The sequence below is a fragment of the Betta splendens genome, chromosome 9 (genome assembly GCF_900634795.4).
Source record: "Betta splendens chromosome 9, fBetSpl5.4, whole genome shotgun sequence".
Classification (NCBI taxonomy): Eukaryota; Metazoa; Chordata; class Actinopteri; order Anabantiformes; family Osphronemidae; genus Betta; species Betta splendens.
The window spans coordinates 1,100,168-1,117,922 of record NC_040889.2 but is presented as its reverse complement, the minus strand read 5'-3'; the positions used below and the strand labels follow the sequence as shown (position 1 = coordinate 1,117,922).

The 17,755-nt window shown below is 44.3% G+C and overlaps 4 protein-coding genes across 12 annotated transcripts; 2 read left to right on the top strand and 2 right to left on the bottom strand.

Annotated features, from left to right (window-relative positions):
• Positions 1 to 2: 2 nt before the first annotated feature.
• cdnf (cerebral dopamine neurotrophic factor) lies at positions 3 to 1,563 on the bottom strand. The gene is made up of 4 exons (XM_029161106.3): positions 1,433 to 1,563; positions 625 to 752; positions 407 to 548; positions 3 to 266 (listed from the first exon to the last, which is right to left on the bottom strand). The coding sequence occupies exons 1-4, from the start codon at positions 1,503 to 1,505 to the stop codon at positions 94 to 96; spliced, it is 516 nt and encodes a 171-aa protein (XP_029016939.2). The 5' UTR covers positions 1,506 to 1,563; the 3' UTR covers positions 3 to 93.
• hspa14 (heat shock protein 14) lies at positions 1,399 to 6,441 on the top strand. Of its 3 annotated transcripts, XM_029161105.3 has the most exons (15): positions 1,399 to 1,540; positions 1,857 to 2,080; positions 3,261 to 3,341; positions 3,432 to 3,514; positions 3,718 to 3,766; positions 3,889 to 3,994; positions 4,117 to 4,207; positions 4,301 to 4,405; positions 4,514 to 4,675; positions 4,787 to 4,942; positions 5,079 to 5,181; positions 5,379 to 5,594; positions 5,707 to 5,871; positions 6,136 to 6,203; positions 6,286 to 6,441. In XM_029161105.3, exons 2-15 carry the CDS (start codon positions 2,024 to 2,026, stop codon positions 6,362 to 6,364), a joined length of 1,521 nt encoding a protein of 506 aa, XP_029016938.1. In that variant the 5' UTR covers positions 1,399 to 1,540; positions 1,857 to 2,023; the 3' UTR covers positions 6,365 to 6,441. The 3 variants fall into 3 exon arrangements, with proteins under 3 accessions (XP_029016938.1, XP_029016937.1, XP_029016936.1); XM_029161104.3 differs by lacking the exons at positions 1,399 to 1,540; positions 1,857 to 2,080 and adding an exon at positions 2,170 to 2,193; XM_029161103.2 differs by lacking the exons at positions 1,399 to 1,540; positions 1,857 to 2,080 and adding an exon at positions 2,781 to 2,837.
• A 123-nt stretch (positions 6,442 to 6,564) lies between these two features.
• Positions 6,565 to 10,000, bottom strand: prl2 (prolactin 2). 7 transcript variants are annotated; one of them, XM_055511961.1, is made up of 8 exons: positions 9,233 to 10,000; positions 9,052 to 9,127; positions 8,778 to 8,877; positions 8,366 to 8,487; positions 8,069 to 8,256; positions 7,753 to 7,860; positions 7,483 to 7,662; positions 6,565 to 7,045 (listed from the first exon to the last, which is right to left on the bottom strand). In XM_055511961.1, exons 4-8 carry the CDS (start codon positions 8,385 to 8,387, stop codon positions 6,851 to 6,853), a joined length of 693 nt encoding a protein of 230 aa, XP_055367936.1. In that variant the 5' UTR covers positions 8,388 to 8,487; positions 8,778 to 8,877; positions 9,052 to 9,127; positions 9,233 to 10,000; the 3' UTR covers positions 6,565 to 6,850. The 7 variants fall into 7 exon arrangements, with proteins under 7 accessions (XP_055367936.1, XP_029016928.1, XP_055367935.1 ...); XM_029161095.3 differs by having other exon boundaries at positions 8,620 to 9,127; XM_055511960.1 differs by having other exon boundaries at positions 8,778 to 9,127.
• A 2,527-nt stretch (positions 10,001 to 12,527) lies between these two features.
• rint1 (RAD50 interactor 1) lies at positions 12,528 to 17,727 on the top strand. Its single transcript, XM_029163849.3, has 15 exons — positions 12,528 to 12,977; positions 13,092 to 13,217; positions 13,289 to 13,404; positions 13,661 to 13,834; positions 13,908 to 14,048; positions 14,177 to 14,366; positions 14,546 to 14,656; positions 14,834 to 15,059; positions 15,229 to 15,366; positions 15,456 to 15,550; positions 15,971 to 16,075; positions 16,247 to 16,464; positions 16,586 to 16,766; positions 16,852 to 16,970; positions 17,065 to 17,727. Exons 1-15 carry the CDS (start codon positions 12,744 to 12,746, stop codon positions 17,276 to 17,278), a joined length of 2,388 nt encoding a protein of 795 aa, XP_029019682.1. The 5' UTR covers positions 12,528 to 12,743; the 3' UTR covers positions 17,279 to 17,727.
• Positions 17,728 to 17,755: the final 28 nt, after the last annotated feature.

The following is a 17,755-nucleotide window of genomic DNA, read 5'->3' as shown; positions in this document are numbered from 1 at the left end:
CGTCAAAGTCATATGTTTATATGATTTCAGAGAAATCCAGCTTCTGAGACACAAACAGGTGTTTGGGTTAAGAACTAGAGGTTGAGGTGCTTCTCAAAGTTCCGTACTATGAGCATGCAGCTGCGCTTTCTCCTGGATGAGGCTGACAAACTCATGTTTTTCCAGACAGCCTCTACACTCTTCACCCCATGACGCTAAAATGTTCCTTAGCTCTATGACTTTCATCTTTCTGAGCCCATCAGTGCTCAGATTCTTCAGCGTAGGTTCTGCAGACACAAATAGAAAAGGCAGACACAATTAAAAACAACGCATCGACACAAGACTAAAACAAATGATAGATTTATTATAATTAATATTTTTATATTGGGTGCAAAGGCCCACGTTATTGTATTTTAACACACTTTACCATATCTGAGCTGACAGATCTGTGTGTCTCTGCTGTTGAGGCGCTGGCAGATCTTTTCAACAGGGACGTGCGAGGCCAGAGGTCGGGATACCGACGCTATGACACGCGTTGCTGCGTCGCTGCTGGCTCCCAGGTAGTAACACTGGGACAGCATGTACATTTACAGTCAACAATAGTGGAAATGATTACAGTGATATTGGATTTGTGTGTTTCCTTACCAGCCTGGCCTCTTTCCCCTGGGCAACTGCACAGGCCTGGGTCAGCGCTTCCTCCACCAGGGCGGGAGTAAGATCTGTGTGCGCTGAGCTCAGACTGCCATATAGTCTGTTTAGAAAGCCCAAACACACTGCAGACCACTTCACTGTTAGTATTTGTGACCACCTTTGACTTTAAGGACAGAAATTATCTGTACGTAGATACTGTGTTGTTGATTTGCCAACAAGTTGTTACTGATGATACAAAGCACTGAAAAACTAATATTTTACTTAAGTAAAAGTCAAAACAAAAGTCAAAGTCTCGCGTAATGTAAAAGTACTAACGTATTTGTGTTCTTTGTGGATTGAGTATCAAATAAAACACTACTATACAGACTGAATATTCAAATTGTTGATACATTTGTGACGTTCATATATCACATTTCTACACCTTGTATCACCAGTTGTATAATGTAAAATATACATCCTTTTTTGTGTGCAACATTGTATGTGTTAAATATTAAAAAGTTTCTTAAGTGCTGTAAGTGTAAATTGTTGTTTTGACCCAAGATTGATCAACTGTTTCCTGGTCTATGTAAGTGTAGTTGTGACGCGTGTGTTACTCTCTCTGATGAGAACAGGTGTAAATGATATAGTTTAAAACAAGCGCCCTACGGCCTTTTTAACGTTTCAAGTCCTCGCACTTTTTCCTCACAGCTCATGCTCAGGTCATTGTGGGAGAGGTGTGTGGATTACATCACTAAAAATAAGCACCGTGTAGCGAACCACAGCCAGCCTGTGAATACGTCGTGCTCACACCATGCTGTCTAACCTTCACAGTTGTCTGCAGCAGACAAAGTAACGCCTCTGAAAAACAGCACAACGACGAGCGGCAGAACCAACATGGTGGCGTGCGTCGAAATGAGGACATTTCCCAACTGTTGAGTATAACATTTCTTCAAAGCAAACCCCTCCCCCGTTATTTGCATAACAGTTTATTTTCGTTTTTAATTTTTTTATTTTGAACGTTAATGTTGGCTGTAATTTGTGTAGGAAAAAATAAGAATCTGTGCATTAAACTATTCAATGTTTAAACTAATTGATATTTTCAAATCTTGAAACCTTTAAAAAGAAAAACATTGCAATCTATATGTTGTAATTTAATGTACGTATGTAAGCTGATTACATTATGATAATTATTTAAAACGTGATTAAAAATGTGTAAATATTAATTATTTCGCGCACGTGTTTTTTAGAGAGTAAAACAATTCCGGTACAGAGAGGAAGTTCAAGAGTAAAATGCGGGCTCGGAGTACCTTCTTGACCTGCGCAGCTTTTGTTATGAAAACCTACATCCGGAAGCGGTTCTCGTGAGCGCGTGGCCCCGGCGAGCCTCCCGCATGAGCAAAAAAAATCTTCCAGCATGGCGGCGATTGGAGTTCACTTCGGATATACCTGCGCCTGTGTGGCGATTTTTAAGGTGCGTGACGCTCGATTTAATGTTGTCAACACAAGGAAGCTTCGTGTTCGTTTTCTGTATGTGGTGCTAGTTCAGGAGTTTTTCCTGAAAAAAATGGAATAGAAATGTCGCTGGTAATTAAGTTGCCATTTCACTCTTAGTGTTAGCTTGAGTTAAACCTAGGCTATAGCGTTTCACGAATTATGATACAACACATCTACTTCCTAAGTTCTTAAAAACCTAAAATTTGCTCTTTACTGCACATTCAGTCTTGACTTTAATACCTTAATCGCCATCATCGTCCTTACGGAGACCTTCCTTTTCTTCCCGTATTGTCATTCATTGGTTCGTTAATGGATCGAACACAAATTTGGTGCCGTTAGGTGTTACCGTACAATGTAAAATGCTCGGTACTCTAAGTGTGAGAGTTCTGCAACTTGCTGTTACTTTCACATCAGTGTTTTGATATCTGGCTGCATCTACCTGGTGTCCCTAGGAATTCTGGGATATTTGACCCTATTGCCAAGAACTTTCTATTCCAGGGGTGTGCATTCCTGGTTCAGGGGTATCTGTCCTGCTGGTTTTCCAACTCTCCATGCCCCAGTTACCTGATCGGGGTGATTAGCGGTGTGTTCAGTCAATCAGCAGGTGACAAAGCTAACTGTCACACCTGATGAAGGTAATCAGCAGGGAGAGTTGGAAAACCAGCAGGGACATCGGCCCTTGTGGACCAGAAATGTCCTCCCTGTTCTTTTCCCTCACCTCCTTAACATCTAAAGTAAGACCAGCAGGCACATGTCTGCATACTCAAGCACTCTAGTTAAAACTTTTAAACTATAATGTCCAGTCCTAGCTCTGGATATCCACACCACATTGCTCTGCCTCTAAGGCGTGGGTGTTAAACTGCGGTCCTTGAGTGTGTTCCCGCTGGTTTTCCAACTCTCCCTGCTGATTACCTTCAACAGGTTTGTCAGTTGGCTCATGCAGCTGCTGATTGAGTGAACACACCTAATCAAGGTAATCAGCAGACTCTGGGGAAGGAGAATTGGAAAATCAGGAAGAGACTGGTGTGAGTTTGACACTCCTCTAAGGATACAGGCGTCTGAAATCTCACCCACTGGTCAAATTGTGCTTTGAGGACTGAAACCTACTTGATGAACATGTCTACAGCATGAAAATTGTGTGTATGTGTGTTGTTCAGGACGGACGGGCAGACGTGGTGGCTAACGATGCTGGAGACAGAGTGACTCCAGCTGTAGTGGCCTACAGAGACACAGAGCAGGTAGAGCGCACCTTCTCAGAGAAGCGGAGCTTATTGTGGAGAGTGTGTGTTTTGTTTTTTTTAATTTTTGGCTGTTTTTTCCGTGTCCAGATCGTTGGCATTGCGGCAAAGCAAGGACGAGTGCGTAACGCTGCTAACACTGTTGTTAAAGTAAAACAAGTGCTAGGGAGAAGGTGAGTGCTATCAGGTGCTTCTTGAAGTAGATGTTTATTCGGGACTATTTGTAGAACAGGACCGTCACAAAGCTTAAGCAATATAAATTTTCTACCTGCTGATACTTTAAAATATCATCTTGTGCTTCTTCAGCTACTTCCAGAGGAAAAGCAGATATCCAGTACTCAATATTAAGTCTGTCTTTCTGACTCTCAATTAACAGCTATGATGACCCAGAGACACAAAATCACAGAACTGAGACAAAGTGTCAGGTGAGTTTGTTGACAGAGCTACTTTTGTTTTTCAGCATCATTTTGTAGTTTGTACGATTATTATTTATTGAAGTAGTCAGTAAATCCAGAACAGCAACTGCAGTATAAAGTGTTGTGTTTAGGTGGTCGACAAACAACAGAAGCCTTATTATGAAATCACAGTAGGAGAATATCCACAATATGTCTCCCCAGAGGATGTTGCAAAGCTTATCCTCCACAAAATGAAAGGTAATTTATAAACAACACTAGTGTGTGTACACACACACACACACACACACACACACACACACACACAGGTGGGCAGTATGTCAACACACCATACACTAGACTGACTTTTCACATCTTTACAGAAACTGCTCAGTCGGCTCTGGGCTCCGATGTTACCGATGCAGTCATCACTGTCCCGTTTGAGTTTGCACAAGCTCAGAAGCGCGCTCTGAGGTAGGTCACCTAAACAGAGCGGCCCTGTTTTGTTTTCGGGAAATGATTCTGGTCTCACCTTTTTTTTTTTTAAATGTTGTTTGTGTTGAGCAGAGATGCAGCTGAAGCTGCGGGCTTTAATGTACTGAGGCTAATACACGAGCCTGCTGCTGCACTGTTGGCCTATAACATTGGACAGGACAGTTCATCTGGAAAGAGGTACTTTTTTGTTTTTGGTCTGTTTCCACCACTAAATGCACTATTTAAGACCAGGTGGGTGACATTTCTAGTATGATTTGTCCCATCGTTCCATTTTTGTGTGGGCAGTCATGTCCTGGTCTACAAGCTGGGTGGCACGTCGCTGAGTGTGACAGTGCTGCAGGTCAATGGAGGGATATTCCGGGTTCTCAGCACTCACACTGATCACAGCATTGGAGGTGAAAGCTTCACCCAGGCTTTGGCCCAGCATCTTGCAGCTGAGTTTAAACGGTAGCTACTTCTTAAAAAAGGAATAGTGACATTGAATAGATCATCTTCTCTCACATATTGAAATCAGTCTTTTAAGCCGTCCTTTCATAACGATCCATGTTTGTTGTGCAGCACCTTTAAGTACGACGTGAGTGAGAACGCTCGGGCGATGATGAAGCTGATGAACGGAGCAGACATGGCCAAACACTCTCTGTCCTCGCTGGGGTCGGCCAACTGCTTTGTCGACTCCCTGCATGATGGCATGGACTTTGAATGCAATGTCTCTAGGTGAGTGGACAGCTGCAAGACAATGTTTCTTTTTTCTTTTCTCCTGTTCGGTGACATGCATGTTTGTATGTTTGTAACTCATAAAATTTTAAATAGCTGCAGCCAATGTGATAACTTTAGTGTGTTGTTTTCCCAGAGCTCGATTTGAGCTTCTCTGCTCCTCACTGTTCAACAAGAGCATCCAGCCAATCAGACCCCTACTGGAGAAGGCAGGACTCTCCACAAGCAGCATTAACAAGGTGCATTGTGTTAGAAACGTCTTTACAACCTTAACCGTTAAAATGATTCAACCATAGATGCTGGTTCACATTCAGTTTATAGTTATCAAAATGTTGTAAATTAACTTGACAAATCTTAAGAGGACCTAATTTATGTAATTGGTAGCTGCTCTTAAGTACGTACCATTCTCTGTAATAAATGTAATGGTGTGTCTCAGGTGGTTCTTTGCGGTGGCTCTGCCAGGATCCCTCGTCTCCAGCAAATGATCCGTGAGTTGTTTGTTGATGTGGAGCTTCTTAGCTCGGCGCCGACCGATGAAGTCATCGCCGTAGGAGCGGCCCTGCAGGCTGGCCTACTCGTTGGCAGAGAGAGCCTCGCCCCCGAGGAAGAGTCTGTCACGGTGGATGTTTCTGCCATTGACCTACTAGTGAAGGTACGGTGCAGTTTTAATGGATTTTTGCATTGAAAGTATGAACAATTTTTATTTTCCATGTACTTGATGTGCACCTGACTTCTGTTGGTTTGATGCTGTGTGGCCGATGAAGGAAGTGGATGAATCCGGGGCCGAGATGTTCACTGTTCTCCTTCCATCGGGCACGCCTCTCCCTGCCCGCAAACATCACACCATGACCGGAGCAGGGAAACTGTCCTCAGTCTGTCTGGAGATTTACCAGGGATGTGTCATGGAGCATCCCGAGAAACTAGCAAAGGTAGAGGAAAGCAGAAGCACATCAGACGTCTTGTTGTTGACTTTGACATAAATGCATTATGTATTCATCAGCACAATTGTTTCCACACTGAAATGATCAGGTGTGTTTTTAGCATTGGACCATATTTTAAATATAAAAATAACAATGATCTAAAATTCAGACGTATTCTGAATTGCTGATTGGTTTTACATTTGGTTTTATTGATTATAGGAAAATTGAACCATTTGCATTTTTTTCTGATGTAAGTTTGTTTATGTTGTACAGATAATTTTAAGAGACCTCCAGCCCAGTGAGGAGAACCACAACATCGACGCAGTGGTGACCATGAAAAGGTATCCTCCAGCCTTCCGGGGCTCAAGCGTCACAGCCGATGCGACTCGACAGCTGACAGATCATTGTTTCTATTTGTTGCAGGGACGGCTCTGTTCACGTGTCCTGTGTAGAACAGAGCACTGGGCGATCAGAGGCCATCACCATAGCAGCTGCATCATGAAGCCATTTACACATTCATCCACAGTTTATTGCTCGTTTTCTATGTTTCCCTCAATAAATATAACTAAGCCCAAGGTAGACTGATGTCTCAGATTTATGACCCAAGGCTAAAACATTACTGATTTAGATTCACTTGTTATTAAGTAAATGATTTGCAATAAATTATTGATGCTTATACTGTACAAAAATCAAACATTAAGGCACAAGCAAATGAATGTCTGCTCATTGCTTTATTCTAGAAGAACAACAAAAATATTTCACCATAATATAGAATTCAAAGTTTCTGCACATGTCAAGTCTTCATCGAAAGTGCAAAATAAGAATGATAAACAATAGGAAAGAAGACTTCCATACATGCATTGTTATTGCAACACACTCCTAAGTCTGTCTCTTCCATCATTAATGTTTTCATTTCAAACTAAATCATTCTACTCCAACTTGCTGGTGTTCCAGGAAATCCAAGCCAACCTCCACTGAGCTCTAGCTCTTAGCATCCGTGGTCTGGCACGATGCGACACTTGAGGATCTTCAGGTAGTTCTGGACCTTGTTGGAGTCTCGACGGAAACAGTAAAGGAGGTCGTAGTCTTTCATCAGGCGCCACTCAGAGCTGTCGGAGGGCAACAAGATCTCAGGAGAGGTCAGGCCACTGACAGAGTTGCTCATTATCCCCAACATCTGCATCTGGAGCAGACAAGAGAAGAGGCTTTAGGAGAATTAGTCACAGTACCCATAGATCTATACGCTCGTATTGAGGAGGGACCTTATCGTTAATATGCTCATGTCACTTGTTCTGACTTCTGAGGGAGGAAGAAAAAAAATTAAGATAGAATGGGGGAAAGACAGAAATAATTAAAGGGCAAATGGATGAAGATGGAGAAAAGGAAGGAAGGAAGGATTTAGATCCAGACAGTGTGACCTATAGTGAGTCTGGTCACGTGAGCATGAGCAGCACAGCTTGTCGTGTGACGTGTGCTACATTTCCCGACTATGCTTGCACAGTCTGACAAGACGCCACATTACACAGGACGTTTGGCTACAGGAACAGAGCAGTGGAGCACAATTACACTGTAAAAATTTGTTGACTTACTAACTTTTTTAAATGTCTACCACACACTCACCTTCTCTGCGACTTTCTCCACACCCGTGCGCAGCTCGTGCACCATGTCGCTCATCTCCAGCGCCTTGTTGGAGCTGAAGTTGTTGAAGTCGTGCTGGTGAGACATGCTCTGGTGGAAGTGCCACAGGGGATCCCTCCACGCTACCAGGAGCTTCAGGATCACCTGCATCAGCTCGTCCCTCTTGACGGGTAGACACAGCACATATTGAGGACAGCTGCTACCCTACGTCATCATTGCTAGTAGAGTAAAGCAATGGAAAGGTTCATTCACCGCCATTCTCTGAGCGTTCTCTTTGCCATTTGGGGTGAGGATGGTGGAGGTGTGACAGTTGCGGCTGACCCGGCCGATCTGATTCTTGCTGGGCAGGAAGTATTGCTCCTGACAGGACCGGCATATGCGAATATGAAATATCAGAGATCATCTAAATGTCACGATTGGCTTGAGTACAAAAGTGATGAATGAAGTAGTAGAACGAGCTGCTGCTAAAAAAAGATCAAGTACAAATAACTGGCTTAACAGGTTTGACTTAATTAGGAAATGCAATTTATAAAAAAACAAAACAAAAAAACAATCTAAGGCTGCTTACAAACTCCGAGTGGAGATCGTTTGAAATCCCATGCATCCTGGCAGAGTGTTGGATGACCCGGTCGAACAGGTTGGCCAGGGAGAGGACGTGGCACCCGGCGTGAGCGCTGCTGCAGATGGGTGCTGCCCTCACGCTGGCCAGTCTGGTGCAAAATACCAGACAGACCAACAGCCCCCACCCGGCAGACGCTGGGAGACAGCAAAGACCACCTCTCACTTGATTGTCATAATATAGTAATTAAGTGAATTTAAAGTGAGCAGAATCATTGGGAGAAAAATGGTAGTGTTTCATATCTACCTGATCCGACGTTTCCTGGCATCCTTCAGAATGTGGAGGAAGCTGTGTCTCGGAGCAGAGGGTGCAGGAGCTTCATATGAGGTCCCTCAGTCACCCTCTCCCTTTTACACACACTTGGGTTTCTAAGAACGAGTGAGGAGAGGGAGGGGGGAGAGAGAGAGAGAGAGAGAGGCAGGCTGAAGGAGGGGGAACTTTTATAATGACCAGTAGCTACTATTCTGAAAGTCGGATGGAATCAGATTCAACTTTTTTACCAAGTGTTCTCCGAATGTGCTTCCAATCGTTAACTCAAGCAAGAAACCTACGCATCGTATACAAACACGTCTGAGATGAGATATAAAAAGCAACACATAAGCGTGAAACCACATAGAAGCGACTGGAGGCATCTGCGTGAGCAATGACATCACCAAACTTGAGACGTCACACTGAGGGAGCATCGCTGGACTGTCTGACATTTTGGGTTCACTCGGGCAGAAGCGGATGACGTCAAGCGACGGTGGCCTGGATCCGTTCTGCTGTTACAGTATGTGAAGTTGAGTCACCACATGTTGGTGTGGCTTGACAAAACAGTGCAACAGAAGAGTTGAGAAATAAAATGCATAGTAAATATTACTTACATTACTAGAATAAAAATAACACGCTAATTATTAAGGTGGAGGAAAATTAATTGGTACCATTCTACTCACCCTCGTTCTAGACACAGGAAGTGATGTCACACAGACCAGTAAGTCCATCACAACATCGCCTTTGAAGGACGGAGGGCTGCATTGTTAGACAGAAACATAACCATAACACAAACATAACTAAACTAAGAAATCCATGAACAAAACAAGTTGTACTGTGCTTTTCTACCTTACTGACACTCACAGCACTTTAACACTGCGTCACATTCAAACACCAGTGGCGAAGCTGGGGAATTGAACCACTGATCTTTTATCCGGTGGGGAATTGCTCTGCCTTTCAAGTCATTGTCACCCTGTCCTGCACAAGTCTGTGACCAAAGCCTCACAACAGCCTTCGTCGTGGGTGGCGCTGAGTACAGTCCTTCCCAGACTGACATTTCCAGTGCGCTGGTTCCAGTCCACGGGCAGAAACGCTGGCTCTGGGAGGCCTGAGGTGGAGGTGGTGGGGACCAGCAGTCAGATGGCAGAGCCCAGTAAGAGGCAGGAAGCGATGAGCTGGCCGAACCACTGGAGACCATGAGGGGACTCCTCACAGACCGGCATTCCCAGTGCCAGTGGGCAGGAACAGCCACCTGGAGGCGGTGGTGAAGGTGGCTTTCACATGGAGCCGTCCAGACCCGCCCACTAGGGGAAAACGGCCACTAGTGGCTGACAAAATGGAGGGAGAACCACAAAACATGTCCTCTTCCACAGCAAGAGGAAACACACAAACAAGGTGAAACTAACTGGATAAAAGTAGGGAAATATTAAGAATCGCTGCTCAGGCTGGAAAAACCAGAAGGCTGGATACAAACTGGCAGGAACTCACTCACCCACACAGAAATAGCATGAAGAAGTTCTCAGGACTAAAACTCGAGACATAGTACAACAGACATGCACTCACTGCTGAACAGGAAACGGACCAACATATTGGCTTAATGGACCAACAACATGGTGTTTGGGAGGAAATCCTTGTATTCAAGATATGACACAATTACAGGTGAAGGTCATTGACACGATGACTGGACAGAACAGGAAACAAGAAACTGGAAACAGAAGTGATCTCACAGACAAAAGAGTATTTGGGTGTTTGAAGGTATAAAAAGCAGTTATCTAAAAACCTTCTTGGATTTATTTTGTATTGAGCTTTAGAATATTAGTGAATCTCAATGAGGATCAAATGTTTATGAGTGTTTCACACATTATGTTCAGGAAGATAATCTGTTCAATTTACAGTGTACGTATGTTTTGTTATTGATTTCAAGAATCTGATCATTTAAAAACATAGTGACTTACCTCAAGCAGGTCTTTGTTTCATTTTTCTGCCATTCATATAAACATTCTTCCATTTTTATTTGGTTTTATTTTTATTGGTGTGTTGTAACTAGTTTTGTGAGTTTGTTATTATGTTTCTGTGCCCTGAGCACACACACACTTTGAGTTCAAGAAGATTTCACTTCAAAATAATACGACTGGAGATCTAGTTACTCATTTAGTTGTATTATATTTATATGTTTGTTTAATAAATGTAATAATTGTTTTTTTCTCATATGAGATTTATATGGAGATTAATGTGTAAATGTTTTGTGAGTTTGGAGCCTGCATTGTAGGCGTAATTCAAATCTCATCAGAAGCTGCTGATCCATGTGACACTGCTGCACGTTCACACTACAGTGACATGCACACAGGAACCTAGTGCTGTTGGGCAGACGGCCTTGGTTTGTCACATTCAGGCTGACCTGCAGAGGAACAGGGTGACTGTTACAGCCGGACATGCCCACAGGGCAGCACACTTAATGACTTTGGCCTTTCGCTCCACTTTAGCAGCACAGGAGGTTTTCCTGGGAGGATCCACCAGAAGCTTTTCCATGAAGAGCAAGATCAACATGTATTTAGTGAAACATCTATGTGAAGTTAAAAGGATATTGGTGGATTTATAAATGATGGATGGCCAGGGAACATGTAGTGTAGTCGTTCTGATGTAGTTCTTGGCTTGTGCCAGTAGATATCAGTAAAGTTCCATGTTTCCTGTCAGGTGGTTCTGATATTTAGTTCTTTGTTTTTGGATTCGATAACCTCTTCATGCTCCATTAACAACACATGGCCTCAAAAGTGATGAAATATACCTAGATTTTATTAACTAGGATAAAAATCCTTAATGAAGTTGGAAAAGCAGAGGTGAATCATGACTCACAGGCAGGAGGACCTTCAGCTATTGAGCCGAGAATGGAAATGACAATGAGCAGAGAGGGCACATCGGTGCAAGTCACAGTATAAATTCAGAGAAAAGCTGACTGCAGAGATCCCCTTAGGGCTGGAAGGACGTGGCCCTGGAAGGAGAGGGGAAACGTTGATTGGGGGCAGATAGAAAAGGTTGCAGTCAGGGACTACACATGGGTCGGTAGTGAAGCAGTCAGTTGGATCAGGAGTTTAGCGCCGTTCCTCCAGCAGGAGAACAAGGGCAGATCCCAACTCTATGACCACAGCAGTGGTGAGAGCACGAGTAGTAAGTGAATGTAGCACAAGGATGTTGGGAGTCCGGAAAGTTGTGAGACCCAATTGGGAATGTGGAAAAAAAGTTTAAAGAAGAGTTGTTTTCTACTTTTTGAATGTCAACAATTTTGTTGCTGTAGCTTTAAATAGTGGTCCTGACTGTTCAATGTTGTATATGTTACACAAAAATGATGACTCTTATTTGTGACATCTAGCAAAAACCATAACTCTTTAATGGAGTTAACCCGAATCCAAATGACCCCAAACAATCTTTGCTAAGCTTGACATTTTACTGATGCACTGAATAGAAGCAAATAAAGAGTAAAACGACAAGGCCAAAGTGATTACCCCCTGACATTTCATAGTTAATACCCCTCTGGCAGCAGACTCTTAGCAGAGTTATAATCAATCACAAAAAACACAAACTACTGCAGTCGAATGCGTGCACTCTACCATGTGTTGTCCAACGTCAGCTCATGATGGATAAACCTCTGTAACGGTAGCGCGTGAGCCAAACCATAAGCAACAGCATCCCACTGCAGATTTAGATTGGACTGAGATCTGGATGATTTGTCTTGCTGATAATCTGCAGTGACCTAAAGATGGACTGGCTTTACAAAATGCCAACATAATAATTTTCTTTATAATCCATGCATTTAAGTAAAGTTCAGAGTGGCTGAGTGGTTTCTTTGTTTTTCGACATTACGAAATTTATGTTTTTCCTATGGCCACCTCTTTAAGTGAAAAGAAAAATGTGTGAAACAGCATCAATCTGTAGGGAGGTTAACTTGTATGGAGGGATATTAGACCACAGTTCCACTACTTTTAAAACAATTACTTTTTAAAATAACGTTACTAACCGGATTCCCGACATCTGTAATGTATGTCTTTCATTCGTTGAGGAGGAACGGGACCAGTCCAATTTCCGGGTGCTTTGAACGCAGCACCGTGCCACCTCATATGATGACGTGTTATGGCTTTGATAAGCAAGTAGAAATGAGCGCTTGTTTTCTTCACAACAGAGCCCCGAAGAGGTGGTTTAGGTGGAACAACACTGCAGGAACACATAATAGAATAAACAGGGTAACTAAAACGTATGTACCAACTTCGCTTTATTTGAAGGTACAGATGACGACAGGAATGTGTCGAGGACGGGACACCGCGGGCCGCACAGACGCGTAGATCAAGCGCTTCCCTCTTGTTGACATCACGGCAGAGAAAAGATGGCGGCGCCCACTGCGGGAGACCAAATGTCTAGTAAACTGACAGATACTCGTTTAAACCACGATGACGAAAACAGCCACGGTACCGAATCTTCGCCAGCAGGCTCCGAGGGACTCCAGGACTTTGTGGTGGAGTTTGTGAACAAGGAGCTCGGCAGCGACCTAAAATGCCTAAAAAAAGTCGGCGAGCTGCTGGAAAAACTGAGAGAGGAAAACATCGCATTGGAGGAACAGGTGAAACAACAGCATGGACGTTATTAAGTTTGATAAGGGAAATCGAACGCTCTCTAAATGTTAGTGTGCAGCGTGTGGAACACGAGCAGTGACGTCATGACGTGTGTGATTCAGGTTCTGAGTGTGTCCAGCTCTATGCCTCCTAAAGTTTCTGCAGCTCTGGCTGTTGCTGAGGAGGCCGGATGTTCTCTGGAGGAGCTGCTGCGGAGAGAGAGGCTGGTCTCTAACAAACTGCACCAGGTACAAATACCTTAGAGATGCTTCGTTTTTTACGTCTGCACCATCTTTGAAGTCATTTTTGTGTCTCGTAGCACCTACAGGGGGCAGAACTGTGGATGGATCGTTTTGGCCAGACATTCAAGCAAGTGGAGATCATAGAGCGGCATATGAAATACCTACAATGCCTCCAGCATATAGAGGAGCTCAGGTACTGTAAGCTGTGTGTGATGGAAAATGTATTATGACTTCAGATGGCGCTGTAAATGCAGACGCACTCGTCTCTGCAGTGAGTCCACGTTTAGGCCATAGTAAACTGTCCTGACATTTTATTGGTCCAGCTGTAGTCTCAGGTTAGGTCGAATCAGCTGATTGGTTGTGCCCCAATGTGTCCTTTGTCTGCCTCGAGCATCCAGAGGCAGTATCTGGTGTATGTATGTGATGTATCTGGTGTCGTGTGCTCATAGTGCTGCAGTTCAACAGTGCCTGATGACCAGCAGCGTCTGGGAAGCCATCAAAGCGGTCGACAGCATGGCCTCGCTGGACGCTGGGCTCAACCAGTCCGCATGCCGTCACCTCAAGGACTTCCTCCGAGAAACGCTCCACTTCTGGCAGAAGATCATCAAGGACCGACTGGCCAGGTACGGCATCGGAGACATCTGCTGTTTCTCGCCTTTTCTCTGATGCACTTCCCGCTCTCCAATTTTTCGTCAGTGATTTTGAGAAAGTGCTGACTCAGCTCCACTGGCCAATCCTCTCCCCGCCCACTCAGTCCCTGACGCCTGCGGCCAACAGTCAGGAGGTCACCAGCCAGCTGGACCTGCTCGTCACACAGCTGCTTGCGCTGCAGACCTCGTATCCTCCTGTTTGGTCCTTTACACAGTAGAACATGCTCCAGGTCCTTAGAACCTCATCATTTTATATAAACCCCCCACACAACACATCTTGAAGGAGAAGCAGTTTCTTTAACATCCCCATGGCAGCGATGACCTCATATCTCAGAGGGCTTCAGCATCCAGTCAGGCTGTACCCTCTACCCAGATGACGTCTTCAGCCACATCTTTTTCCCAAGCGCCTCCCCTCTGTCTGCCCGTCCAGATTATGCTCCAGCCACTGAGCAAGAGGTTCAGATATCACTTCTATGGAAATCGACAGACCAACTCCCTCAGCAAGGTATCTTGCACACAGAAAGTACACATTTTTTTGAAACCTTGCAAGTTGAGCAAACTAAACTGCAACACCCATGTTTGTAATATGTTTACACCCACAATGACTGAACCAGGGAGAGCCCATTGAAGATAAAAGTAGAAACCAGTCAACATGACACTCATTACCTGCCCTCTGTTTTTCAGCCAGAGTGGTACCTCACACAGGTTCTGATGTGGATGGGCAACAGCTCTTCGTTCATGGAGGAAAAGATCCAACCTATTATGGATCGAGCTGGGGTCTCCATCAGTGCCAGGGTTTGTTAATCTATGATTCTCTCATTGAGCATAGTCCGAACAGGTGACCCAGACCAGTCCAACTCGTACTTCTGTATGTCACAGTTTATGCACGCAATTATAATGAATGAATCAACAGAATGCACCTTGCAGATTCAGCTTGGCACAACAACGCCTTGTGGGTATGTGTTTGTGTAGGTAGAACTGTGTCGCGGCCTGTTGTCTCTAGTCCAGGAGAAGGTGGCCAGCGATGCTTCAAAGCTACTGTACGACGATGTGCTTCTCTGTCACCTGGTGGAGGAGGTGCTGCAGTTTGAAAAGGAGCTGAGGAGCAACCAGTCCTATCCAGCAGTGCTGCCCGGTCTTCTCCACCTCCTGCTCGATGACTCCATCCTTCTGAAGTGGCTGACGGTGGAAAGGAAGAGTAAGTTGGCTGCCCAGCCACACAAGTTAGTGTCTACAGTTGAGTCTGACTGTGAGGTTCTCCCTTTGCCGGGTGTTTTTGGCTGAGCACAGCATCTTGCCTGACAAAGCCGAGACAAAGTGTAACTGGCTACAGAACCTTCTAACCCTGGGTTCTCCCTGGTGTGCAGTGGCAGTGGAGAAGATGGATGCCATGCTGTCAGCTGAGGGGGCGTGGAGCTCCCAATACAAAGACATCAGTGATATGGACGAGCTGAAAGCTCCAGACTGCGCTGAGACTTTCATGACTCTGCTACAAGTCATCACCGGTAAGGCTGCATTTCACTTTTTCTGGTTGTACCAAAGGACTGTACATATCAGTCAGCAGGTCCTTTAGCTTCAGCTCTGTTGTCCTCAGAGCGCTACCGGGCCTTGCCCTGTCCCTCTGCACAGCTGAAGTTTCTGGGACTACAGAGAGAACTGGTGGATGACTTCCGCATACGACTCACCCAGGTAAAACTGACTGAATCAATATAGAAAAGCACTCAAGTAAGCAAAGAAAGATTATGGGGAGGTGCCTCCCCAATGATTATGAAACCTGAAGTCGAAAAATATAAATATAAATATAAATATAAATATAAATATAAATATAAATATAAATATAAATATAAATATAAATATAAATGCTCTTAGTGTTTTTCTACTTCATAAATGTTTACTGTGCTATAGAGTAGAAGCATCAGGCAAGCGTGTTGTTTTAAAAACCATAGTTTGATTGGATGTGTGTTTTAAAAAAAAACACTTTGGCTGCACTAGTAGTTGTAATTTGATCCTTTTGAATTACTTTAATTGTATGGTTTTGTGTCTTTAGTGGTTTTTACACAGTTATTAACTGAAATAAAAATGTATTTACATGTGTGGTTTCCTGTGTAGGTAATGAAGGAGGAGTCACGCTGCCCACTTGGTCCCCGGTACTGTGCCATTCTCAATGCTGTGAACTACATTTCCACTATCCTCACAGACTGGGGGGACAATGTGGTATGTGCAGACTATGACATCTGTTTCCTTTAATAGTGCATGTAAGTAGATCTGACTAGATCTGATCACAGTGGTAGAGTCGCTGTTGTTTGAGAAACATATCCCAATCATCTAGCTAATAAATAATGAACCTGAGCAAGAGTTTAACACCAGCTGCCTCTGGTGCCTCAGTTCTTCCTACAGCTGCAGCAGGCTGCAGTTTCACTCGGTGAGGAGGCGGTGCCAGGCGTCGGGGTGATAGAAATGGGTCGCCTGGCGTCTTTGGAGGGCTCTCTGTTCGAAGGCCTGCTGGCTCTGCTGGATCGACTAAAGGGAGACATGATGGGACGGCTGCTAGAGTGGACCATGAGGGAAATCACAGAAAAAGCGAAACCATACTGCCAAGACAGGTGACGGGCCACAGTAGCTGTATCAGTTTAGTAGGAACACCAGCCACTTTGGCGCCGTGAAGCTGCAGTGCCTTAGTGTTGGCATGGCCTTAGAATAAGGTTAGTCAATGGTGATTTTCAGGTGGCTCTCCCTACCATCCCAGCACGACCAGTCCACCATGACTTTGTCCAGTTCCGCGTGTCCCATGATGTTGTGTGTGCGGGACAGGTTGCTGAACCTCCATCAGGTCCTCAGCCTGTCTCTGTTCCAGCTGGCCTGGCAGGGCTTGGCCGAAAGACTCGACAACTTTCTCTACCAAGATGTGAGTCTGCGTTTGTGCTGTGAAGTTTGGCGTGACACAACAGCTGGAGTGACGCCGGCTTAGCACGTAGTTGTATCTGTTTCAGGTGATCCTGTCCAACCATTTCAGCGATGGGGGAGCAGCTCAGCTTCAGTTCGACATGACCAGAAACCTTTTCCCCCTGTTTGGCCACTACTGTAAAAGACCCGAGAACTTCTTTAAGCAGTAAGTGCGGCTTGCTTAGGTGCTGCTCAGACACACCAGCAGCCTTGTTGACGTGATTATAGAGCTATAATAACTCCTACCTACCTCTTCACAGTGTTAAGGAGGCATGTATCGTCTTATGTCTTAACGTGGGTTCTGCTCTGCTGCTGCGGGATCTTCTTAAAAAGTCGACGGAGGAGGCTAGAGACTGGACAGACGAGGGGGATACTCCTCCACAATCTGCTTTGAATGAATTGGGGGTTTACTGTTTGGCACCCTGTGATGTGCTGATTCTGATTCACCTTAAAGCCTCCTTACCTGCACACTGACATTTACAAATAGATATATGTGTTGGTGTGACTGAACACTTGATTTCTTGTCATCTTTAGTCTTTCATGACAAGATTGTCACTTTGTCACACTTTATCTGTTTGTTTTCCTACACTTACTCAAGTGACACAACCCCCAGGTGCTTCTTGAAGCTGGGTGAAGCTGCTTCTAGTAATCATAATTCTACACATGTTCAGTACACGCTTAAAATAAAAATAATACTCCAGCATTAAAGATCAAAATGCAGGATATTGAGTAATCAATTGCCTTCAGACCTGTAGTATATGTTTCATGCAATGTGTATAATAATGGGTTATTACCATATTACTATTACTACTAGTAATAATAAATACACATTTACTCTCTTTTAAAATAGAAATTTGAACAGTGTCTATTACCTGTAGTGTATTTTCTTCTGTAATACAAATACAGTACACGCTACGGATCAACCAGTATATGCCTTTAGTATCTTTATGT

Bases quoted from the DNA above. Each gene is read 5' to 3' on its own strand.
- cdnf (XM_029161106.3), bottom strand. From the start codon at position 1,505: ATGTTGGTTCTGCCGCTCGTCGTTGTGCTGTTTTTCAGAGGCGTTACT. The intron at 549-624 runs GTAAGGAAACAC...ATGCTGTCCCAG, and splicing joins AGGGGAAAGAGGCCAGGCTG to TGTTACTACCTGGGAGCCAG. The intron at 267-406 runs GTAAAGTGTGTT...TTGTGTCTGCAG, and splicing joins GATCTGTCAGCTCAGATATG to AACCTACGCTGAAGAATCTG.
- hspa14 (XM_029161105.3), top strand. From the start codon at position 2,024: ATGGCGGCGATTGGAGTTCACTTCGGATATACCTGCGCCTGTGTGGCG. The intron at 3,995-4,116 runs GTAATTTATAAA...ACATCTTTACAG, and splicing joins TATCCTCCACAAAATGAAAG to AAACTGCTCAGTCGGCTCTG. The intron at 5,182-5,378 runs GTGCATTGTGTT...GGTGTGTCTCAG, and splicing joins CCACAAGCAGCATTAACAAG to GTGGTTCTTTGCGGTGGCTC.
- prl2 (XM_029161089.3), bottom strand. From the start codon at position 8,387: ATGCCAGGAAACGTCGGATCAG. The intron at 7,663-7,752 runs GTGAATGAACCT...CTACCCGTCAAG, and splicing joins AGAACGCTCAGAGAATGGCG to AGGGACGAGCTGATGCAGGT. The intron at 7,046-7,482 runs GTGAGTGTGTGG...TGTCTGCTCCAG, and splicing joins TGGAGAAAGTCGCAGAGAAG to ATGCAGATGTTGGGGATAAT.
- rint1 (XM_029163849.3), top strand. From the start codon at position 12,744: ATGGCGGCGCCCACTGCGGGAGACCAAATGTCTAGTAAACTGACAGAT. The intron at 14,049-14,176 runs GTATCCTCCTGT...TCCCCATGGCAG, and splicing joins CTGCTTGCGCTGCAGACCTC to CGATGACCTCATATCTCAGA. The intron at 15,551-15,970 runs GTAAAACTGACT...TTTCCTGTGTAG, and splicing joins TCCGCATACGACTCACCCAG to GTAATGAAGGAGGAGTCACG.